At 37.8% G+C, this 20,870-nt stretch overlaps 1 protein-coding gene across 20 annotated transcripts in view; it reads right to left on the bottom strand.

Annotated features, from left to right (window-relative positions):
- The window catches only part of ADGRL2 (adhesion G protein-coupled receptor L2), a 159,974-nt gene that overhangs the window by 41,114 nt on the left and 97,990 nt on the right, over positions 1-20,870 (bottom strand). For all 20 annotated transcript variants that reach the window (XM_075424784.1, XM_075424794.1, XM_075424788.1 and 17 more), the window contains exons 4-5: positions 9,043-9,152; positions 2,593-3,393 (exon numbers count right to left, since the gene is read on the bottom strand). In XM_075424784.1, the coding sequence (XP_075280899.1) occupies positions 2,593-3,393; positions 9,043-9,152 (911 nt within the window). The remainder of the gene's footprint in view (positions 1-2,592; positions 3,394-9,042; positions 9,153-20,870) is intronic.

The raw sequence follows: 20,870 nt of genomic DNA, 5'->3' as shown, positions 1-20,870 counted from the left end.
CGTGACTTCCAATTTTGAGGCACTGACCTTGTGACACCATTAAACACTTGATATTTAAGTACCGTTGCAAAAAGACACTAAAAGAAGTTTCTTGTGTTAGGTGATTTAAAGAAAGTTTTCCTAACACCTGTGTCTTTGAGTAGATGATTAAGAAATCTGAGTCAACCACAAAAAAACCCCAAAATAAAACAGAACAAAAGAAACTCAAAAATGCCCTTCATCAAATGTGTTGAAAATCTGGGCTAAATTCATACGAGATAAAAAAATTCAAACACGTATTACACATACAGATCCTTTAACTGTGTAACAATAGAAGGATTGATCAATTTATACAGACTTCATGCTGAAACAAAGAGGAACTGACAATATAATACAAATAAAATATAGAGTTGGAAACTGTACAGAAACTCTTCTTGGTTATATAGCAGTACATCTCAAGGACAATCATATTACATAATTTTTCCTTAAATTTAGTAGTCTTTAACTACAGGCAATATGCTTAGGCAAAAGAGGAAATGAACTGAAACATATTCTTAGATTTGCTATGTACAAATCCATATAAAACTACAATACTGGGTATTGGCTTTATATAAGGAAAAATACCATTTGTGAACCTATGCATCCCAATTCAAATAAATCTAGTGCCTTTGTATGGTTTCTATATTCAAAAGAGTCCATAATCAAACATATTTACTGATGTCATAATTAATTTAAAACCCAAACTCATAAATCACTCAAAAAATACTCCTCTGTCTTCATGGGTGAACGGGCAAAGAGATCAGACAAGAGGCAAGCACCCCGCAGTGTGCCCTGGCCCCCTTCTCGTCTAGGTCTTCTTGGAATAAACCATATCTCTCCCTGCCTTCCATGCCAGCAAGGAACCCAGGAACATGAAGGGGTGCTGGTGGATGCCCAAATCTCTTTCTGGTATTAGATGGGATGTGGCCAATACATGTACTGTAACTCAGGATCTTGGAGACTCGCTCATAATAAAAGCATTATAAAACGTCCTACTGGAGAACTGTGGTGGTTTACTGAAGCAAAGGAAGAATTTTACAAAGCCTTTTCTTCTCTCCCTGCTCTTCCTTAACACTTTTCCCTCAATGTAATGACTTAAAGATTAGCTTTTGCCACATTCATGGCAGCTGCCTGAACTGCAAAAAGTTATTTCGAGCCTGCACCTCCATTTTCTCCTCTTACTATTCAAGCTTTGGAGAATTTAAAATGCATCTTCATCTCGGTTAAATCAAATGAAAAGTGACATGCATGAGAATGTATGAAAATGAAAGCTATAAATTTTTTCTAATTACTTAGGTGGGTATGTCTCTGCTAAAAGCAGCCCCAAAGCCTCCCCGAGGAGCGGACTAGCCTGATGTACAGAGACCAACGCTTCCCAAGACAGCTGCCCTTGTAGACGGAGCTCAGTCCCAGACACCTGGAACCTGCCTGGGCCTGGCCACGTGCTGCCTGGGAGGTCTGCAGGAGACAGACGGGATAATCTTCACTTGGCTCTGGAGAGCACTGATGTATTGGTTCTAAACTGCCTTGTTCTGCTGCATCTTACGTACTTCTGCACCTAGGAAAAGCTGTATGTATGTTGATACAGTTGTGTGCACACTACGTGGTTTGCACTGCTGTGCATGAACTGGCTTCACTGAAGCACGATAGCTACTTTTCAGGTGCAGAAGCCATTATTACCACTTTTTTGAAGAAGAACAAATGGTTGCTAAACATGCATACCAGTTAGATGAGAGAAGTGAAGTATCACCTTCATTGCTAAAGCAGCTTATCAACATTCTGTTCCTTGCTGCATGCATCTTCTGGAATGGAGCATTGCACTTGGTATTTACTCTCCCCTGCAGATGTTAATATGTGGCTGTGTCATTTTTAGGGATTTCTGAGATGTAAAGACCTCCATTTTTCTTTCCTCTTTTGGCAGTTAAGTGTCTTTCCTTTGAGGCAGTTGTTCTAACTTCAAGTGAGCTGAATTGCAATTGTAGTGGACTTACCGAGAAACCTGCTAGAAAGAGGTCGCATAAACTTGTCTAGCCCGGTATTAGAAAGTGTGAAAATAGGGTTGTGGAAAAATATTTATGCTTGGTATTGCACATTAACCCCATACATCTCCTCTGGGACCTCTCAGCACACATCACTCTCAACTGCTGGCGCCAAGAAGTTAAAAGGTCTGCGTGTATGTTGTAATCAATTCAGAAGTCAGGTAACACCGAACAGACGGGAACGGGGTTCTGGCTCAGCGTGAATGAACTCAAACTTACTTTAGCTATAGAAAGCCAAACTCACTGATGCTACAAAGTAAATAAACAATTCCAAAATCGTTCTCAAACATAGAAAAGCTAACCATTTGTACAAAAAAGTACAAGCCTGTAAATCAAATAAAGTAATTTTATCTCTCTTTACAAGTGCTGCAAATTTGCCTTGCACCAATGTAATGCTGCACTGCTCAGCACGGTGCAGACAAACAGCCCCTCCCTGCCTTTCTGCCAAGAGCTAAGTCTAAGACCAAAGATATCGTAACGTAGTTATCTGAATGTAAGTACAAAGAGATTAAAAATGAGAAGAAACAAGTCGTACCTTGGGCAGGATCAGGCGGGCCAAACTCCAATGAATATCGCAGAATGAAGTTGTTATTCCACACATACAGCTGGTTGTCTCTGGGGTTGTAATCCACTGCAGCAATGTACTGGTACTGGTTGGGGAAAGGAATGTCCACATGCTCGCCTCTGCTTAACCTGGTGTTATAGATGTAATCAATGGTGTTCTTGCCGGTCTCGCTCTCATTGTCCTGATACACCGACCGCACTACATACAGGACACCACATATCATGAAAGCATTCGATGCTGCCCGTTTGTCGTACGTCGTTTCCCAGGTGGCTTCAAAACGCAGGGTGTAGGGGTTCAGCTGGCTAATTACTATCATCCCATTGTTTTGTTCTGTAGCATAAATTACCCATAAGCCATTTTCATCAACTGCCAAGTCAATATCAGTCTTTCCTCCCCATCGGTATGGAGAGGTGTCATGGTAATTAGCATAATTGATTATGGCCTCTCCACTCTTAATTCTAGTCCTCAAGTCAAATTTTACTATGTTCCTAGTTCTTTCCTTGTTAAAAAAGACAGCACCATCATACACTACAAATCCAGTACCATCCACTCGATTTGGGAGTTTATACGTCGTCTGCTGGCGTCCATTTTGGAAGTCCTCTAACGAAGCATATTCTATCAAAGTATCGGTGCGATACGGAGTCCATGGCATGAAGTATATTTTATCTGCAGCCTGGAGAGGATCTTTGCACCAAGCACCTGCTTTTTGTTCAGCTTCATATAAATACGGTGAGTCCACAATTGCTTTCAACGTCCCCGGGCAAACAAAAACTAACAGTCACAGAGAGAAGTAAGACAAGAATTACGTCAAATTAAGACTGTTTTATAAAACAACAAAAAAAAGAAAAAAAAAAGATAGGTAAATCATAATGACTGTGTCAGGAAGAAAAAAAATCCATTTAATTGGCACTGGATTATACCTTATGTTATAATTAATGCAATTATCACCCTATATCATCCACTTTTCTTAAAGTTACCATGTTCTTGCTGTACCAGTACGGAAAGTGGATGGGAACTGTTTTCACTAGTACAGACCAAGGCTCAATTTCATACACAGACAGCTGAAAATGTAGAGCTACTCTTGCATTTTCATCTTAGACTTTTAGTGAGTACACATTAACGCTCCAGAGCTTTTAACTGGTGTGCAGCAGTGCGCTAGGTCATTTCAGTCCAAAAAAAAAAATCACATTGACTTGTTTAGAACTTTAAGAAGTGGTGAGGCTGAAAAAGGAGGTGCCTCGATTAAAAATAAAGGAACAAAACAAATCATCAGGTATATAGAGAAAGCAATTAGGAGCAGAGAAAAACAAAACACAACCAAAGCAATGAATGAAACAGACCAGGAAACCCTGTAACCATGGCATGCTATGGAGAGGGTTCTGGAAGCCAGGCAAGATGACACTTGATTAACAAGAATTTACCCAAGGGTGAGAGAAAGAGAGGGAAAGAAAGACAAAGAGTAAGGGAGAGAAAAAAGCAAGGGAGTCTTCCCTCCAGCCCAAGTATTTCAGACACTATACCCCGCCACCTACTTTAAGCAGCCAAGTCACTTTATTGCAAACAGTCGACTTCTTTATGAGGTGTACTTATGAGATCCTGCTGATTATCATAATATAAGAGTGTTGTGGGGAGGGGAAGGGAAGAGGTTAACATCCATAAGGCACATAACAAGGAGCTGGGGTTTGGACTGTATACGTTATTTACCTTTTTGCTCCACTTCTATTTTAAGCATCGGAAGAAAAATAAAAAAGTGCAAGGAAAAAAGAAAGAAGATTAACATAAATTGACTATTAATCTAAAGATTAAATTAGTAACAGACGCTAAATATAGGGAGAATAAGAACTGCACTATATCGGATAAAGAGAAACAGACAACAGGAAAACCTAGCAGGAGAGAGACTCTACGGTTACACAAGTGAACACGGATCAATCATTTTAGTAGATTAAGAAGGCAATACAGATATGTTGGCATGTAGTTTCACTTAGTGAACCTGAATAAATAATGAATGACTTTACTAATGCATGCTATACATACTCTTCTTCTCAAAGCATAATGCTGTCAAGTTGATTTTTAAGTGACACACTAATTTATCATATATGCGCGAGTGCACATATAGGTATTATACTAATTAGATAATTATAAATCCAAAATGAATAATATTAATTATATAGGTTTGTATGTGTGCTTATTAAACCTTTCCCCATCTTTGTCCCACACATCCCTCTGCTTTTCTTTCTTTTAAAGAAAGCAGTTTGCATCCTTTAGCTCTCCTTAGGCTTTACTTTAATTTTTTTCCTGAATGTTAATCTTCAGAACTTTTGTCACTTCTTAGTCTATAACTGCAAAATCAGACTAGAAGGAATAAGCAAACACATCTAGAAAAAAGAAGCAAAAGCACAGTAAGAAAGAAGGAAAGAGAAGAAAAAATTAACATTTAGCTCATTCAAATATTCTCCAGCACCATCGATTAAGCTCGAAACAGCAAGCTAGTATGCAAGGACAGTCATACTAAGTGTTTAAAACAAATATCCATCCCGCCACCGTACACGGAAAATATAAACCGAGCCCGATTAACAAAGTTGTATTACTACAGTAATTTTTCCCCAAGGAATTTTTAAGGAATGTATTAAAGGAAGACATATAGCTGAGGTCCAGCTAGTAAATAGCTTTCCAATAATTATATGCAATAAAATCTATTTCATATACTCCATAGCCTTTGAAGTATGCTCCCTCAGTTTCATAAAATGACCTGGAAAATGACAGATGTACCAATCTGTGTAACAGCAGCTCCTGATAGCAAGGAAGCGTATCAAAACTATTTGCACAGCTATTACATTTCCAGTATTACGGTATTATCCTGAAGAATGTATTTGTATGTTTCATATAAAGTTTTGGATTTTCAGTTTCATTTAACAAAATTACATATGATTATTTTGAAAGAATGGTATTGGCTGAGCTGATCTAGTGTTTCTCCGGGGAACAATTCCAAAACTTTATGGGGGAGTGGGAGGGAGCTAATATTCTCAAAACGAGCAATAGTTTTCCTAGCCTCTGTTCACTTATACAACTTTAGGTAAAATACTTGTTTTTCTGTGATTTGTAATTCTTGAGTTATCTAAGTAAACAGACAATGTATTCTGAGGTGAATTCCTGGGTTTCACAGAGTGAATGACTTTCAGATGATTCTGTTTGTGAACTTCTATTTTATTCCTTGCCAAAGAGAAATACTGATATCGTACCTGCTTAGAATTAGTAACAGGAGAGGGGGAAAAAGATAGGGGTAACTAAAATCATTACTGGCATGTCTGCTCTGCGTGCATTGGTGTACAGCTGTACATTTTGCAGGGACAGATGGCTTTACTGAAATAAACAAATGCTACAAAGTCCAATCAATACAGGCAGACAGAGAATAAAACACTTTAAAACGTTTTCTATTGAATTCCTGATTCCAAAAAAGGCTTAAAATAAAAATGCACAGATGTACAAAATGGTACTTTTGATGTTCTTCTTGACAAAAGGGCTGACTTCTGCTATTCAGTCAAAGTGTCAACACACATTGTGCAGCATAATTGAGAGAAATGTCAAGTATGGTACTCTCAATTTCTTTGTAACTTAATCAATAACACTCTTATTTTAGGACAAAGCAATACCTATCAAATTTGTCTAGAATTTGAGTTTTGTTGGAGATCCAACTGAGTATCTTAATAGACTTTTTTTTTTAACTAAAGAGGATTAGAAAAACATCAGCAACAGGTCTACACTTTGAGATGCAAAAAAGGAATCTTTTCATTAAGTCCTTTCTTGTGAGGGTGATGAATACAGAACCCAGAGAACGCTCAATCAGTACGTATGATCAGCAAAGCAGCGATGTATTTCTGGAGGCCAGGAAGACATCGACGAGCTTATAAACTGTGTTTTGTACAAGGGTGACACCAATTCCAGTGCGTAAGAAAAGCCAACTTTTACCATAAAAGCTGGTATGATTGCTATTTGTAGTCTCTCAATGGAGTCACGATGAGACATAGCAAATTTTGCAGTCCTGCAGTAACTGAAGATGAAGTTGAGAAAAAGTAAGACCCATAATTGAACTTTGGTTAGAAGTGCCATGATCACAAACACCTCCCTTCCTAGACCTGCAAAAGCCTATCCCACCTTCCTAACAAGTCTCTTATGCTGGGACAGCTGCTACTTGCCAGCCCAATGATTTCAGTCATTCCGTACATTTAGATATGGAGCACTGGAACAAGGGAGAAAAAAATTAAGACTTGGTAACTGGAGTTGATCAGGCGTCAAACAAAGAGACTTGGAAAAATACCAGGATAGGCTTTGTGGGACAGGGAAGAAAGATGGTCAACAATCAAAACAGCTACAAAAGCAAAATGTAGTTTGAAATCAAGCTTCAAAACTGACTTTAATAACTGGCAACCTTTTTGATGACTGCTGGTAATGACAGGTGATGCCTCTTACAGTTCTGGAATTGGGCAGTGTCATCACTGTACATGCTGCAGTTAACACACTCCAAAACTTACAGACTTTGAAAGACAAGAAGCATCCAGAAGTTATGATAGACACAGAATTATATAATTCCAGGGGTAGGCCAATGCAATTGACAGTAAGAGAAAATAAACATTTTAAAAGTAGAATAACTACATGTTAGAGTACAGGATAGGCCGCGCTGTGGCACTACACTTCTGAAAACTGGAAAAGAAAAGATTCCTGTAGATAGCAATACCCAATCAGTAGAACATATCCACACTTCTCTTCCTAAAACAGCACAAAAAATCATGTTTGAGCATTATTTGCATTACACTTTTTCTCTATAAGCTAGCCTACTGGAACTGGAAATGTAACCTCTTGCCATTTGACTGACCTCATGGTTTGGAATCAGATGCACTGCCCTCTTTCTGAGAATTTGGGAATGAAAATAGCGCTAAAGTAGAAGTGATCTTTGTGGAACAAAATTTTGGTTAGATTGGGGTAAGACATCACTCCTCAAAAGTGGCACGAGAAGAACGGTTACAACAAGCCACCGATACTACACACAGGAGGAATGGCACTAGGGATCACTGTATGCAGTAGGCTTCCAATCCTACAAGTGGTACAGAAGAAAAATCAGCAAGCAACCATTTAACAATGACACAGCAGAAATGAAGAAAAAACAGATGATCTGTGTTTGGCCTTTAACAACAGTGAAGGTTCAATACGGTGAAGCAGTACAGAATAGTATTTCGGTTTAAGACATCTAAATTTTAAAATTATGCAAGAAACAGTATGGACAGTTTTGACATAGCTTTGCTTATGCCAGAAATCCTTTCCTTCCTTTTTGGGTATATACTGTCACCACAGTGTTTTTGCATCTCAGACTTGGCCTGTTTCCTGTACCAACAGAAAATATGACTTTGGTTAAGGATTACTGCAGATCAAGAAATTCATGCTTAATAATCACTTAAGGAAATGATCAGTGCACTGCTCAAATTCCATTGCAAACACAGCTATTTCTCTGTTGAGTTACGGGACGAGGGAGAAGTCACTGCAAAGAATCACCTTACAAGAAAGCAAAACCAGTTAAAAGTGTCAAATCTGAAGAACTTTTATAAACATGCATACAATGTCAATGAAAAAAAAAGCATTAATTATTGCAAGGAAGTAAGAAGTATGTCTAAAGCTAGTGAATTCTGGCATTAGAAAGAATATTGTACAAAACTGCTGAACTAGCCACAACTTCAAATTTTTCTATCTCAATAAGATTTCAGTATTTACCTTTTTTCAGTAAAAAATTCTGTTTTGGCAGCTGATTCAAGGCATAATTTGTATTTTCTCTTGACATTAAAAGTGAACATTTCTTTCTCACCCTTTTCCCCACTGTTTTTAAGAAGCAAGTTTGAGTAACTTCTTGATGAATTATTCACTCTGAATTGGCGTTCACTTATAATGTGTCCCTGAAGCACAAAGTCCTCTTACAATGTCCCCCAAATGGGGCATTTGCCTCAGTGTTGGGTTTTGCTGTGCACCCCAAGTCACCACAACAGCAGGTAGCCTTTCAAGTAGATCATGATTAAAATGGAAGTCAATTCCTGCTTTAGAAGTCTGTGAGCCAAGCCAATTTGTCAGCAACTGGTAGCGGGCAAAAGTACAAATTTCTTTTTGGCCTATTGAATAGCTAATTCGAGTTTGTTTTCTGGAAAAACAGTAGCCTTAAAAGCCAAACACTTAAGAACACAGACAGACACTTGGCCAGCATCACACCATGGCTTTCTTCCACACTTCGTGAAGCTAATTGGAGGACCTAGTCTGCAAGTGCTCTGCATGCATAATGGGTCCGTGGGCCATAAGCATATGCTTCTTTTTCCATGTAACAGCACTCCAGCTTTAATTGTGAGGGCCAGAGGAAGTGAGCAAGAATAAAAAGATTATACTTACTGTAAGGAACACATTCATACTGAACTTCTAGATACTTGTATGTTCCAGGACAAGGATCAGGAAACACATCCGACCCTGTAACTACTATACACTGTGTTCGGTTGTTGCACCTGTAATGGAAAAGAAAGCAAACTAACTAATTTTAAATTATATTTAATTTGCAAGTTTGTACTAAAGTACTATCTGCAGTGCTAACTCACTTTACACTTGGGCAGTCCAATCCATAAGTCAACAAAGTTAATTAATACTAGATCAAAGTCCATAAATAAGGCATCGAGACGGTATTTCGGTTCAGGCTTTATACTTCTAAATTTGGAGATCGATGTTACCTCAAATGTCACTCGTTCCCACTGGTAGACTTAGCTGTCCTAAATATATATTGATTTGATACTACTATTCAATAAAATCAAAGGAAAATGCAAAGATGATACAAAATGAAAACAATGTGTATTTTTGAATAATGTACAATGACACAAAAGAGCAATCTCTCCATCTTTTAAGATATACATACTGCTTATACAGGGTTTTACATTTTTGTCGTGATTCAAGGAAGTTATGATTTTGGTTGGAAGAGTTATTGCAGACAAAGAGCATCAGCATTTCCATTTCAAATATTTTAGGAGTAACTGGTAGACTCTAAGCTTCCTCTGTTAGGTGACAGGAAGAGGTAAAGAATGACTGTCTGAGGAAATAAGAACAACAGTTAAAAAGAAGACCTACAAGTAAATTAATTATAATGTATTTTAGAGGAGATTAAATACTGCAATATATATACGATTTGCTTAACAATGGAAGCCAATTCATTTTGATACAAAGAACAGCTTTATTACAATGTCTCTAAGCATGAGGATCTACTGAATTTAATGGTTTGTAAAGTTTTTTTAAATAATAATAATCAGGGATTTTAAGACTACTATTCATTATAAAAAAAATAGCTTGGAAGTTAAAAACAGCAAAGCAATCACCTAACCCTGAAGAGATGGTCAAATGTAATACAGAAAAAATAGTCAGAAGGAAGTGGAAGAAAAAAAAGAGAAGGTCAGAGAGTTTGGTGACTAAAGGGAAAAGAGCTTGGCTGATCTTCTCAGGGGTGAGTTTTGTTTGTCAGCAAACTGAATAACAGAAGTCTGAACTTAAGTAATAGTCTAGCCTTTGACTCCAGCTGTACATCAACTTCTCTTTTGCCCTACTACTTCCCACACTCCCTGAATACCACATTCCAAGCTAAAATAATCTATCTTGTATCAACAGCTTTCCACAGCTGTACATTGCCAACAGGTACAAGAATAATTCACGCTACCTCATAAAAGGTAGAGCAAGCACATTTGAAGAACTCTGATATAAATCACTTTCCTTTTTATATACTAATCAAACTAGTACAGAGCTGATCAGGACATACTGTGCCCCTTGCTGAGCAAACTCTGGAACAACAACTCTTCTGACTGTTATCAGTTAATTCTTCTTTTCTTTTTCCTCTTTTCTATTTTTAAGCTACTTTCTTGCTAGCCTCACAAGGCTCATAATTGCAGAACTAATTGGAAATAGCCAGGGATTTCTGTATATATGCACAACCATGCATACAGATAGATGGTGAGGAATTCAGCTGTCCCCTCTGTGCTGTTTGTGGCAGCAACTTTGCCGAGAGCCCAGGCAGGTTCCCTGTACAGCTATCACAAAGGTAACGCCGCACCACTCCCCACAGCACTATTCTTCAGTGCAATAGCTCGTCCAGTATATTAGGGAGTCTGGAACGAGCATGATGCATCCAGTGGCTTTCAGACCCATGCTGAAGTGATGAAATGTGCACCCAAACTGCAGAGAAAATCACTGTACTGAATCTGTAATACTGAAAGCATACAATACAGCCACTTCTTTGTACTCACACGAAGGTCAAAGTGCTGCTCTCATGGGTGTTGCGTAGGAGGAGGCTGTAGCAGCAGGAGAAGGCAATATGGCCCAAAACCTCAAAGGTATCTCTGTTCTAAGCCCTGTACAGGTTTTTTTATGCCCCACACCTCAGACCAGACAAACTAGCACGAGAAAATCTCGGATGTAAGATTTGGTAATTAATTTATTTAAATTTCTTTCTGTTTCTTTAGTGAACACCTTATGCTGAAGCTAAAATAACTCCTACAAAAATACTTTGTGTAGTGCATTATTCAGTATAATGGTTTCCACAGCTTTGAGCTGCACGAAAATTTCATTTTACACTTGAATGAGCGGCAATTAAGAGAGAAATATTGATTTGTTACAAAATAAAATGGATACATATTGGGAGAAATTGCTTGAGAATGAAACTGATGAAGGTCACATTTAGCTGTGAAAAAAAAGTTTTACTACCAGTATTTGTAAATCTTCTGAAAAAGATGGACTCTTGTCTTCCTATGAGAAGTTGTTTTCTTCTCTTTCATTTTTCCCCAGTGAAAAACTCATAATGATCGTAGCGTTGCCATCAGTCAGGAAACTAAGAACTTCCTTCATGCTAGCTTGTATTGAAAGGATGTATAATCATAATTCAGAAGAAAATGCAGTATTTTTTTCTTTGTACAGTAAATGCCAGTGTCAAACTTCAGGCATTGAGTGGGATGTACAGGAAGTTGTTGACCTTCTAAAAACTTGTGACTATTTATGCAAGACTTCACCTGCTGTGCATATGGTCACCTTTTGCCCACCTTTGGCCAAAATGAAGGAGACCCCAATTCTGAACCAGAGCTATGCCCACTGCCTAAGCACACCACCACCACCTCCCCAAGAAGTGCAATTACTTGGATAACTGAAGGAATAGAAGTATTTGTGCTTTAAGTGGTAGCTTTTTACATTCATATCACTGATTTTGCTCCATTGCTGGTTGCATTTAAAACAGAAGTAATTTTCATATAAGGTTCTGGTTTTCACACATGTCTAAGATTTCAAATTAAAGACACTTGATTAAGATATTCACATGTAAAAAAATGGAAATTTCAGGTAACTATTTGTTACATACTTAGTGGTCAAATTGCAATTCCAGTGAAACCTTCACAAAAACCCAACAGCAACTACAGCAGCTGTCAATCTCAATTCATGGGTTATGGAGAAGAGACGGAAGAGTAAGTGGACTTTGTAGAGGTATTTCTGAGACAAGCGATTCAGGGAATTTACACTACTGCGATCTGTTCTCTGGATAAAGGAAAGTCTTCTGTCTGCTGCGTTGTTGGTTTTTTTTCCCCTGGAAAACCAGGGATACTAACTTCTCTCTTGGTTATTGGCCTACAATTCTGCTGCTGCCTGCAAAGACCATTTCACAAACTGGTAAAGGTTTCAACTGAGCTTCTTCGAAGCAAGAAACATTGAATTCTGTCTGCTATTTTGAACAATAGATACTCCACTCTCCAAAAAATAGCACTAAGCAGCAGATTATCCTACATGGCTACAGACTGTGAAAGCTACCACATCACTGCCATAGCAGGGCTTCATCATTTTGAGAAACCTTTACACTTAGAAACACGATGGCCAATGAAGAGGATATTACACCATTACAGCCTTCAACTCAATACTGCGATACATTTTTATTCCTTCTTGTAACAGGCAAGCCCCTTCTGAGTGCAGCCACTTCACGGGATTCTCCAGAACAGGACTACAGGGGAATTACAGTTCCTAATGAGTTGCAAAATTGGCTTATACGCCATCAGGAAAAAAAAAAAAATAAATCCAAACCCCAAAAAACTTAACTGGCAAATAACTTCAGGTCTCTCATTCATGTTAACCAATGTAATTTTTTCTACATAATACACTGTTAGTTCGGTCCACCTAGTCAAACTCTTTTAGGATTGTTCCAGCTGAAGGCATGATACAAACCAGCTCTAATTTCTGCAAATTTAAGAAGTTGAATCACAAATATTTTAGTGTTTCAGTGTCGGTAATCTAGTGTTTTAAGTTCTTTGTAGGTTTTAAGTACCATTTAAGTGTTCTGTAATCTAATTAACTGCATACTTTCCTATGTTAAAATATGCAACTTGTCAGATATTCATGTACAGTCTTAAAATTCGTATGATCTCACACCAAGAAACATCTCCATGCTTAAGACATTCATAATATTCACAAATATTTACGACACAATGACTTTTCATTTAAACAGAAATAAAGTAGATCTGCAAAGAACTCTATACAAATTCAATAACAGTTGATGTAGGAAAGGTAATACATGAATTAAATTTGAAACCCTACTTAGGAAAAGACTAACTCTAGCACGGAAGGAATGACAATTCAGGTTCCTGTGGTAGCAACAGCAAGACTTTAGCAAGAGGAAATATAGGAAGTATCACTATTCTCATAAACACAAGGAGCAATTGTGTACTGTAACGCTCGTTTCTTCAGTATTTCAGTATGAATGAAGAAAGGTTACATTTTCATAATGCAGATGCATCACTTAGGGTAATCTAAAAATCAAATGGAGTGTTTAATTAACAGTTACAGTACAATGTCTGAACTCCTTTCACCTCAGGAAGAAGACTGTGCAAATGAGGAATGGCCCTTTCACATTTCAGATGAATACGGAAAGAAAGGGAAGTAAAGCAGCTCTAGCAGGGCTGCTAGCAAGTCTCTTCTGCTCACGATGTAGCCATGTCCCCTGCTGCATCCATCCCTTTCTGTGCTCAGCTTTAAGGACATCTGTACTTTCCACGATAATTTGTTTGCATTTCAACTCTAATCTTCACTTGTACAATTCCCAACAAATTGCTTTTGCTCTTTTTTGTTTATTATCTTGTGCTCATTATTGCACTTTTCCACATGCAATGTATGGAGATGAGATTCCATGTGCAATCTATTGTGTAAGGTGTTTTAATCAATAATCTTGTTCTGCTGATTAAGCAGGGGCTTCTGTTTTGGCAAGATAACATTAGTTTCTCCTGTCATGCTCCAAAAGCTATTGGGAATCTTCAGCAGATCATTAGATATGCTACAATAAAGCTTTGGTACATTCTCTTTTCTTTCTTAAATTGCTACTTCACTGTCCTATCATTCCCCGTCACCGCTGGCACTGCATTATTATTACAGCTCCCCTGAAACTTGCACTAGAGCTATGTCTCCAGGCCACAGGATGCCATTTTCAATTGAAGCTTCTGCTTGAAAATATAAATTAAGAAAATTTCATTATCTCCTGCCAACGGCCATTATTCACCACTGTTCTAAGGAAGATTAAAAATGCAAAATCTATGGACTTGAACAAATACTCCAGCATTAAAATGAAAAAGTGTATCATGACTGGACCAGAGAGTGAAGTACTGGAATGTGAGAAGCAGATTCTGGAAAGCTGTTAGCATTATATGGATCAAACAGACTGACTGAGCGAAGAGGTCATCTTTATGGGTAACTGACATCAGTCACAGTTCCTTTCGAAGTGCTTTGCAAAGCTAAGGTATGTACAAAATAATGTCCACCATTACAATTTATCCTTCAAATGCTTTTGTTTTGCATAAATAACTTTGACAAATACAGTAACATAAAAGAAACTGTGTTATTCTGAAAAGGATACAAGTTAATGTCTAGCCAGAAATGGGCAATCAAAATAATATTGGGTATTTCTAATGCTGCATTTCTGTGAATGCAGTGTTCCATTAATAAAGGTAAAACTGGCAAACACAGAAAAGTCATGTGTACTTCACTTCAAAAAGAAAAAAAAAAAAGATACAGTATAAAGCCACGTTTAATAAATTAGTTTTTAACAAAACTGTCAATACATTCAAAAAAATCTATCTTGCTATGTTTTGAAACTTTTAAGTCAGATCTGACAATATTTCTCTTTCAGCATATTGATTAAATACTTAAAAGCTAGCACGATGACATGTTCCTGCATATCGCCTGCAGCAACCTGCTTAAACACCACTTGAAGCACATAAACTCTGAGTTGCAGCACCGCATACTCCATATGGTCTTCTTGTTCCTTATTCACCCTGGGTGAGCTGCAGTCTGAGTAAAAAGAGATGGGAATGTGCGATGGCTACGCTTCGTGTATTGACTTTTAACAGCAGCATATTTTAATTGAAAAATCCCTTAAATTCTTCACCCAGAATAAATGGCTGTCTTTACAAATGTATTCCTAATGGTCTACAACTGCCACGTGAGGTGTGCTTCTCCTTTTGTACGCATATTCACTAGACCTCCACTTCTGTTATTAAACTCAAAAGTTACATATGTATGAAGGTGTCAGATATTACTTAAATGCTATGTTTTATTAACTTGGTCTTGGAAAGTATATACAAAACTTACATATAAAATAGCCAGAGAACAGAGATTTTGTTTAAGGGGTCTACAGATATATATCTATGCATGCATTTTATACTAAATTATGTAAAGAAATGTATTTAAATTCTGAGTTTCAAAATCACCTCACAAGAAATACATTATTACATATGGAAGCCTAATGAGTTAGCAAATACGACCTAACCAAAGCCTGAAAAAAAGACCTGCTAAAAAAACCCAGCTGTGCTATAAATCCCTGATTCGAAGCAGCATTGGCTGGCCACCACTAAAACACGTACAGCGCTCCAGCAACCGCAGCAGCAGTAGCACAACTCTACCCACGCAGGGAGAGTGAGCGCACGCATCCCTACAGAGCCACGCATCCTTGAAGACAGACGTGGAATCACGCAACTGGCTTTTAAAAAATGCACGATGCCACACTGGCAATTTTGCTTACTCATGTGTAAGATGTTCTAAAAATTATTTTCATGTCAGAAACCCTAAAATTATCATGGGGGAATGAGCTTGCAAAAAAAAAAATAGCACCAATTTTACCTAGCTCAAAGGGAAAACAGATTTAGTGTACTGTGGTGGTAGTTTGCATAACCTAAGAAAAAAATAGGAGATATGTGAGCACAGATGAAAGTAGAATTTGGCCGTAAGAATTGTGTCTAAATATTGGAGATCTTCCTGTGACCACTAAAGCAGTAAGGCATGCTAGATTTTGGTTTGAAAATTCACAACCCAGCCTTGGGATTTTCTATGCGCTTGGCAACGTGACTACTACAGCAATAAACCTGGTGGCTTTTCGGATGAAAAATATTTGGGGGGAAAAACTTGAGAAAATTGTTTCTACTTTCTTTTTAAATATAACATGAATGATTTGTTGAATCTTCCTAATGACTGAGTAAACATGACATAAGGAAGATAAATAGTGTATAATTAATACAGTAGAAGAAGGTGCACCATAGTATTGTTTCCAATTGCCCAACAGATATGCAATAATATTTACCTGTTTCCTTTATACAATGTAATCTTGTGGGAGTCTAAGGGTATGCAATAAGGATGAAATCTCCAAACAGACAATAAAACACAACAGAAAATAAATATGCAGCTCCCACAGGCCCTTTCTTAGGATTATCCACTTTGATTCACTATCAATAAATGTGTATCAGACTTGTATGGCAAAGTAATTTAACTGAGCATTTCTTGCTTTCAGCCTCTTCTTACAATTTGAATACATTTAGTTATGACCCATTTGCCTTTTAGTATTCATGTTCTCTAAGTTCAAAGCAGTCACTGTTAAACAGACGAATCTTCTCACTTACTCACATTTAAGCTATCAGAGACATTTTTTTCTTGTTACAATTCATTCTTGTTCCAGTAGTTTGTTTATTGGTGTAGACGCTATTGTTATGGGGTTATTATTAACCTGAAACTGAAGCATCAGGTAAAACAGAGAGGGGAAAAAAACAAGAAAAGGAAATGTAGATTCCAGTGGAATACGTAACTCTTTGCCTTCTCTACGTAAATTTTAAGTGCTTGTATAATCCCATCTTTCCATCCCCCCTACTTTCCACCATGTATGTGAAAGGCCTACCAGAACTACCTGAGCCTGTGAGGAGCTGACTGTAAAGCAAGGACAGGAAAATCAGATATCAAAAGATGCAGTGAGGTGTGTAGAGTGAACGGAACAATCTCCCGGTGAGGGCTGCGGAGCTGCAAACCAAACCCAAACCCTGTAAAAGCAGGAATCAGAAGAGACCTGCTTTTTAGAGAAAATGTTTCTAATGCAACCCCACCTGAGGAAGAACAAATGGAAGTAGTGTCATATTTGTAATCTTGTCATATTATTTCTGTGCATACGTATTTGCAAGCAAAATGCAGCATGGGATTACAGGCAGTGTATGGCTTAGTACACCAAGTAAGCCAAGGAAATCTGCACTGCTGAAAAGTAATCAGTTCAAAAGATCTAATTAAACGTTTCATCTTTTAGACAAAATAAATAGCCTGCAGCTATGCTTATTTACTAATGAAAACTCTAGTAGTGCAGCATCGTAATATCTGAACAATTTACACGGATTATTCACACTGAGCGAGCATGAGTGCAGCATCACGCCTTGTGGGTTGAGCAGGTTTCAGGGGGGAAACATGAAGGCTGGGTAATAATACCAGAGCTTTACGAAGGGGCGTTTGTTTCTGAGGCACAGTGCTAGAGCAGAGCATATAAAAAATCCAAGTGAAAATCCTGAAGCACAGTGTCTGATCCTTTAGGCATAAAGCTGCAACAGACTTGCAGGAGAAAAGACTCCCAGATAGAAAGCATAGGATAAGAGTAAAAACCCTTTAAAACTCTTCTTTGCAGCACTGTCAATCTTTTTTATCCATGGCTTGGCATTCAGCATATTCATAATGCAGTTAAAAGTTACGTAACTTAAGACAGCTTCTGAGTCATTATTAAATGAGTAACTTGAGGAACTACAATATTGAAAACGTGTAGCTTTATCCTTCACATTAATTTGCACAGATCTTAAAAAAATTTTAAAAATCACCCACTTTAATTACAAAAATAAGGTATTTCAAATAACAGGTGTGATTTGTTACTGCAACTTCTGAAACGTAGAAGCCTCAGTACACTTTTACTGTTCACGCTTCAACTGGACCTCCAGGTTGATGCAAATTCAGCTGGACTCACTATGGGTCTCCTGAGTTTAACACAGCTCTTCTGTTTGCAGAAATGCATATTCAACATAAATGTCTCTTAGCTCTAACAGAAAAGTAAGACTTACTAATTTACAGAATTGGCCTCCAAGGCAACATAATTTCATAGGGTCCTCTGGTTTCCCTCTACAATGGACAAGATGAGGACAATTTCAAATGAGGAGTGTGGTGGGGGCAACCCCAACCAAACTTTAACACATGCATTCCCTTTGAATAATTAAAAAAATACTATCAACTGTATCAATTAGGAGCAATTATTTATAAAAATGTTCACCTATTGCAGTTTGCATATGGAAAAATGATCACATTTTTAACAAGGGAAATGGGAAATCGCTATGGGATGCCCTACTTAGATTAAATTAGCAAGAAACTTGTTATCAGACAATATAAAAGATACAGCACAATAAGACGTGACCTTGCAGAACCTTGGAGCCAATCTGTGATTTTTTCCCCCTGTAACCCTTCCTAATTATCTGCAAAGTTACAGACCCTTTTGTGGCAGGTTATTTTTCTGTGAATAGTGAGGGGTTTTGGGCTTTTAAATATTTAATTAGTCTTCTGATATGAGAATTGTTGCACATGCCAAATGCTTCGATTTTCAAACTGTGTTCATCCTAATTATGTTCAGATTTAGATTGGTCATCCCAAACCTCTCACTCTTGTAATTATTTACTCCTTAAAGATCATTCAGCAGATAAATATTTTTCACCCTTATGGCTCTTTCTTTCCACAAATGGCTTTTCTGGTCCGTTAATTACCCACTCAGAGGATTAGAGTTTGTAATAATGCAAGAGATCCTGCATGTAAGATGAGTTTTACAGGGTGAAAAAGAATAAATTGTTTTTTGTAAACCTGCCCTGGGGAATATCCCCTCTTTGGGTTATAATTTTCATCAACAGAGGCCATATGCCCATCGCTGCATATCTACCAATTCCACAGGGCTGAGTGACTCATTTCCACGGCTCACCAGAACTCGAAGCAAAATGCTGAGGAAGAGGCCAAAAGACAACTCGGTTATTTTACCAGACTTACAAAAGCGCAATCTGCTAGCAAGATGGTACAGTCCTTTTTCTCATAATTTTTAATGCGGGTTTCATGGCTTTTAAGTTATATATATTTAACCGATAACTAATAATAAAATTACAACTTTTCTTATTCCATCTGCTGATTTTTTCCAGAAGTGCTGTCCCTTGATAGGTCTTTAATCAACTCTGTAACAGCAGTGTCATTTCCTATTAAAATGTGTCTGAGAGTCCTCACTACAAGCACTTTCTTTTCTTCTGAGAGGCATGCCTGTCACAAAAGCACTGTTATTCATTACCCACAGTGATGTCTGGATCTAATTATCATCTGGAAAACTTGCAGGGCTTCCAGGTATACGACTTCCTCTGCCAAAGTATCCTGCTTTAACTTGGAAAGCACAATCCCACTTTCTTCGTTGTGATTTGAAGTGGAGGGATTAAGTTACTGATTCGAGCTGTGCACTCTCCGATTCCTGGAACTTCCAGTTTAAAGCCCAACAAAGTTCAGGGGGCCGATTTCATTTGCTTGTTTTTACATCTGCAAAAATCCCACATATTCTGTGGTTGGTTTTTACGCCAAGTCAAGCAGATTCACCTCTGTAAAAAAAACATCAGAAAATTCACTGGCTTGACTCTGTCAATGCACAGTTGATCTTTAATTGTGTCAAAAATATTAACGATCTAATCCTTTTATCAAACTGTCTGCCACTGAAGGAGTCTCATGTGCCTGCACAATTAAAAACCCCATGTTAGCTATACATAATACTGTATTACATTTGATGCAAATCCTTTTCTATTGAAATAAGTGCTGGGCTGACAGCAGGAAGAGGCTGATAAGAAAGCAACAAGGCATTGCTGATGGCATTCACGATAACCGAGAACTAACTTGTATGTGTTCTGTCTACAGCACATTATCCAAAGTGCTCCTGTTTCAAATGCGACTCCAGGAGGTGTTCTTTTGCTGTATCTGTCACAAAGGCAGCAAAATTATCTTAAGAAACCTAAATATACAAAGTAAATGTTTTTCATACCCACTAGTGGTGCTGGCACTAGAATAATATACTGAAAGCAGTATCAATGCTACTACATCCTAGCTGAGAAAACACCGACAGCTTCATGAGTGTAACAGTACAGTTGAGTTCAATGCTGCTAAGAAATTCAGTGAACTGGGAATTCAGGGAAAGGTTATGGGTTCAGAACCACCACGTTATTGTTACACTTAAAACTCAGCCTAAATTAATGTATTAAATAGACAGTTGAAAAGGAGCACAAACTCTTGAGTTATGGTGAAAGGATTTCACAATGCTGGAAAAATGTATGTGTTCAATACATTTCAAAATTGTTCCTTCATCATATAGATATATATCACAAGAAGCAAGATACCTGAGAAGCAATGAACAGTAAGGTTAAAGATCACAGATTACAACTACGAAAGGAATATTGATGCCTTTGCACATACAACGGCAAAATACGTATCTTGCCAGGCAAAATGTTATACAGCTCGGTATCATGAAGAAGTAGCAGGACTTCCTCCTCTAAGGTGTTCGAACCGTATGACTTTGCTCAGGGCAGCCTGCTCAATGAAATGATTCTGCTACCTGATTTCTTTTAAAAATGTTACAGGACCTGGTGGGTGGGTAGGTGGGTGGGGGCGTATGTGTGTGTGTGTGTGTGTGTTAGAAGAAATTGAAATTCACAGGTCCCAACAGCTACCATACTATAGTGAAAACCTGAAAAAAAAAAAAGATGGCTTTTAATAGCAAATTTGTAGTAAAGATTCTGCACTGCAAGTGTATTATAAAGCAGGTTTGACATGGAAAAATTCTACGTGATAAGAACCTTTCCTCCCCATTGATGTGTCTACAG

Source organism: Opisthocomus hoazin, chromosome 6 (genome assembly GCF_030867145.1).
Source record: "Opisthocomus hoazin isolate bOpiHoa1 chromosome 6, bOpiHoa1.hap1, whole genome shotgun sequence".
Lineage (NCBI taxonomy): Eukaryota > Metazoa > Chordata > Aves > Opisthocomiformes > Opisthocomidae > Opisthocomus > Opisthocomus hoazin.
Note: the sequence above shows the minus strand (reverse complement) of the source record. Positions and strands in the feature narration are given on the sequence as shown.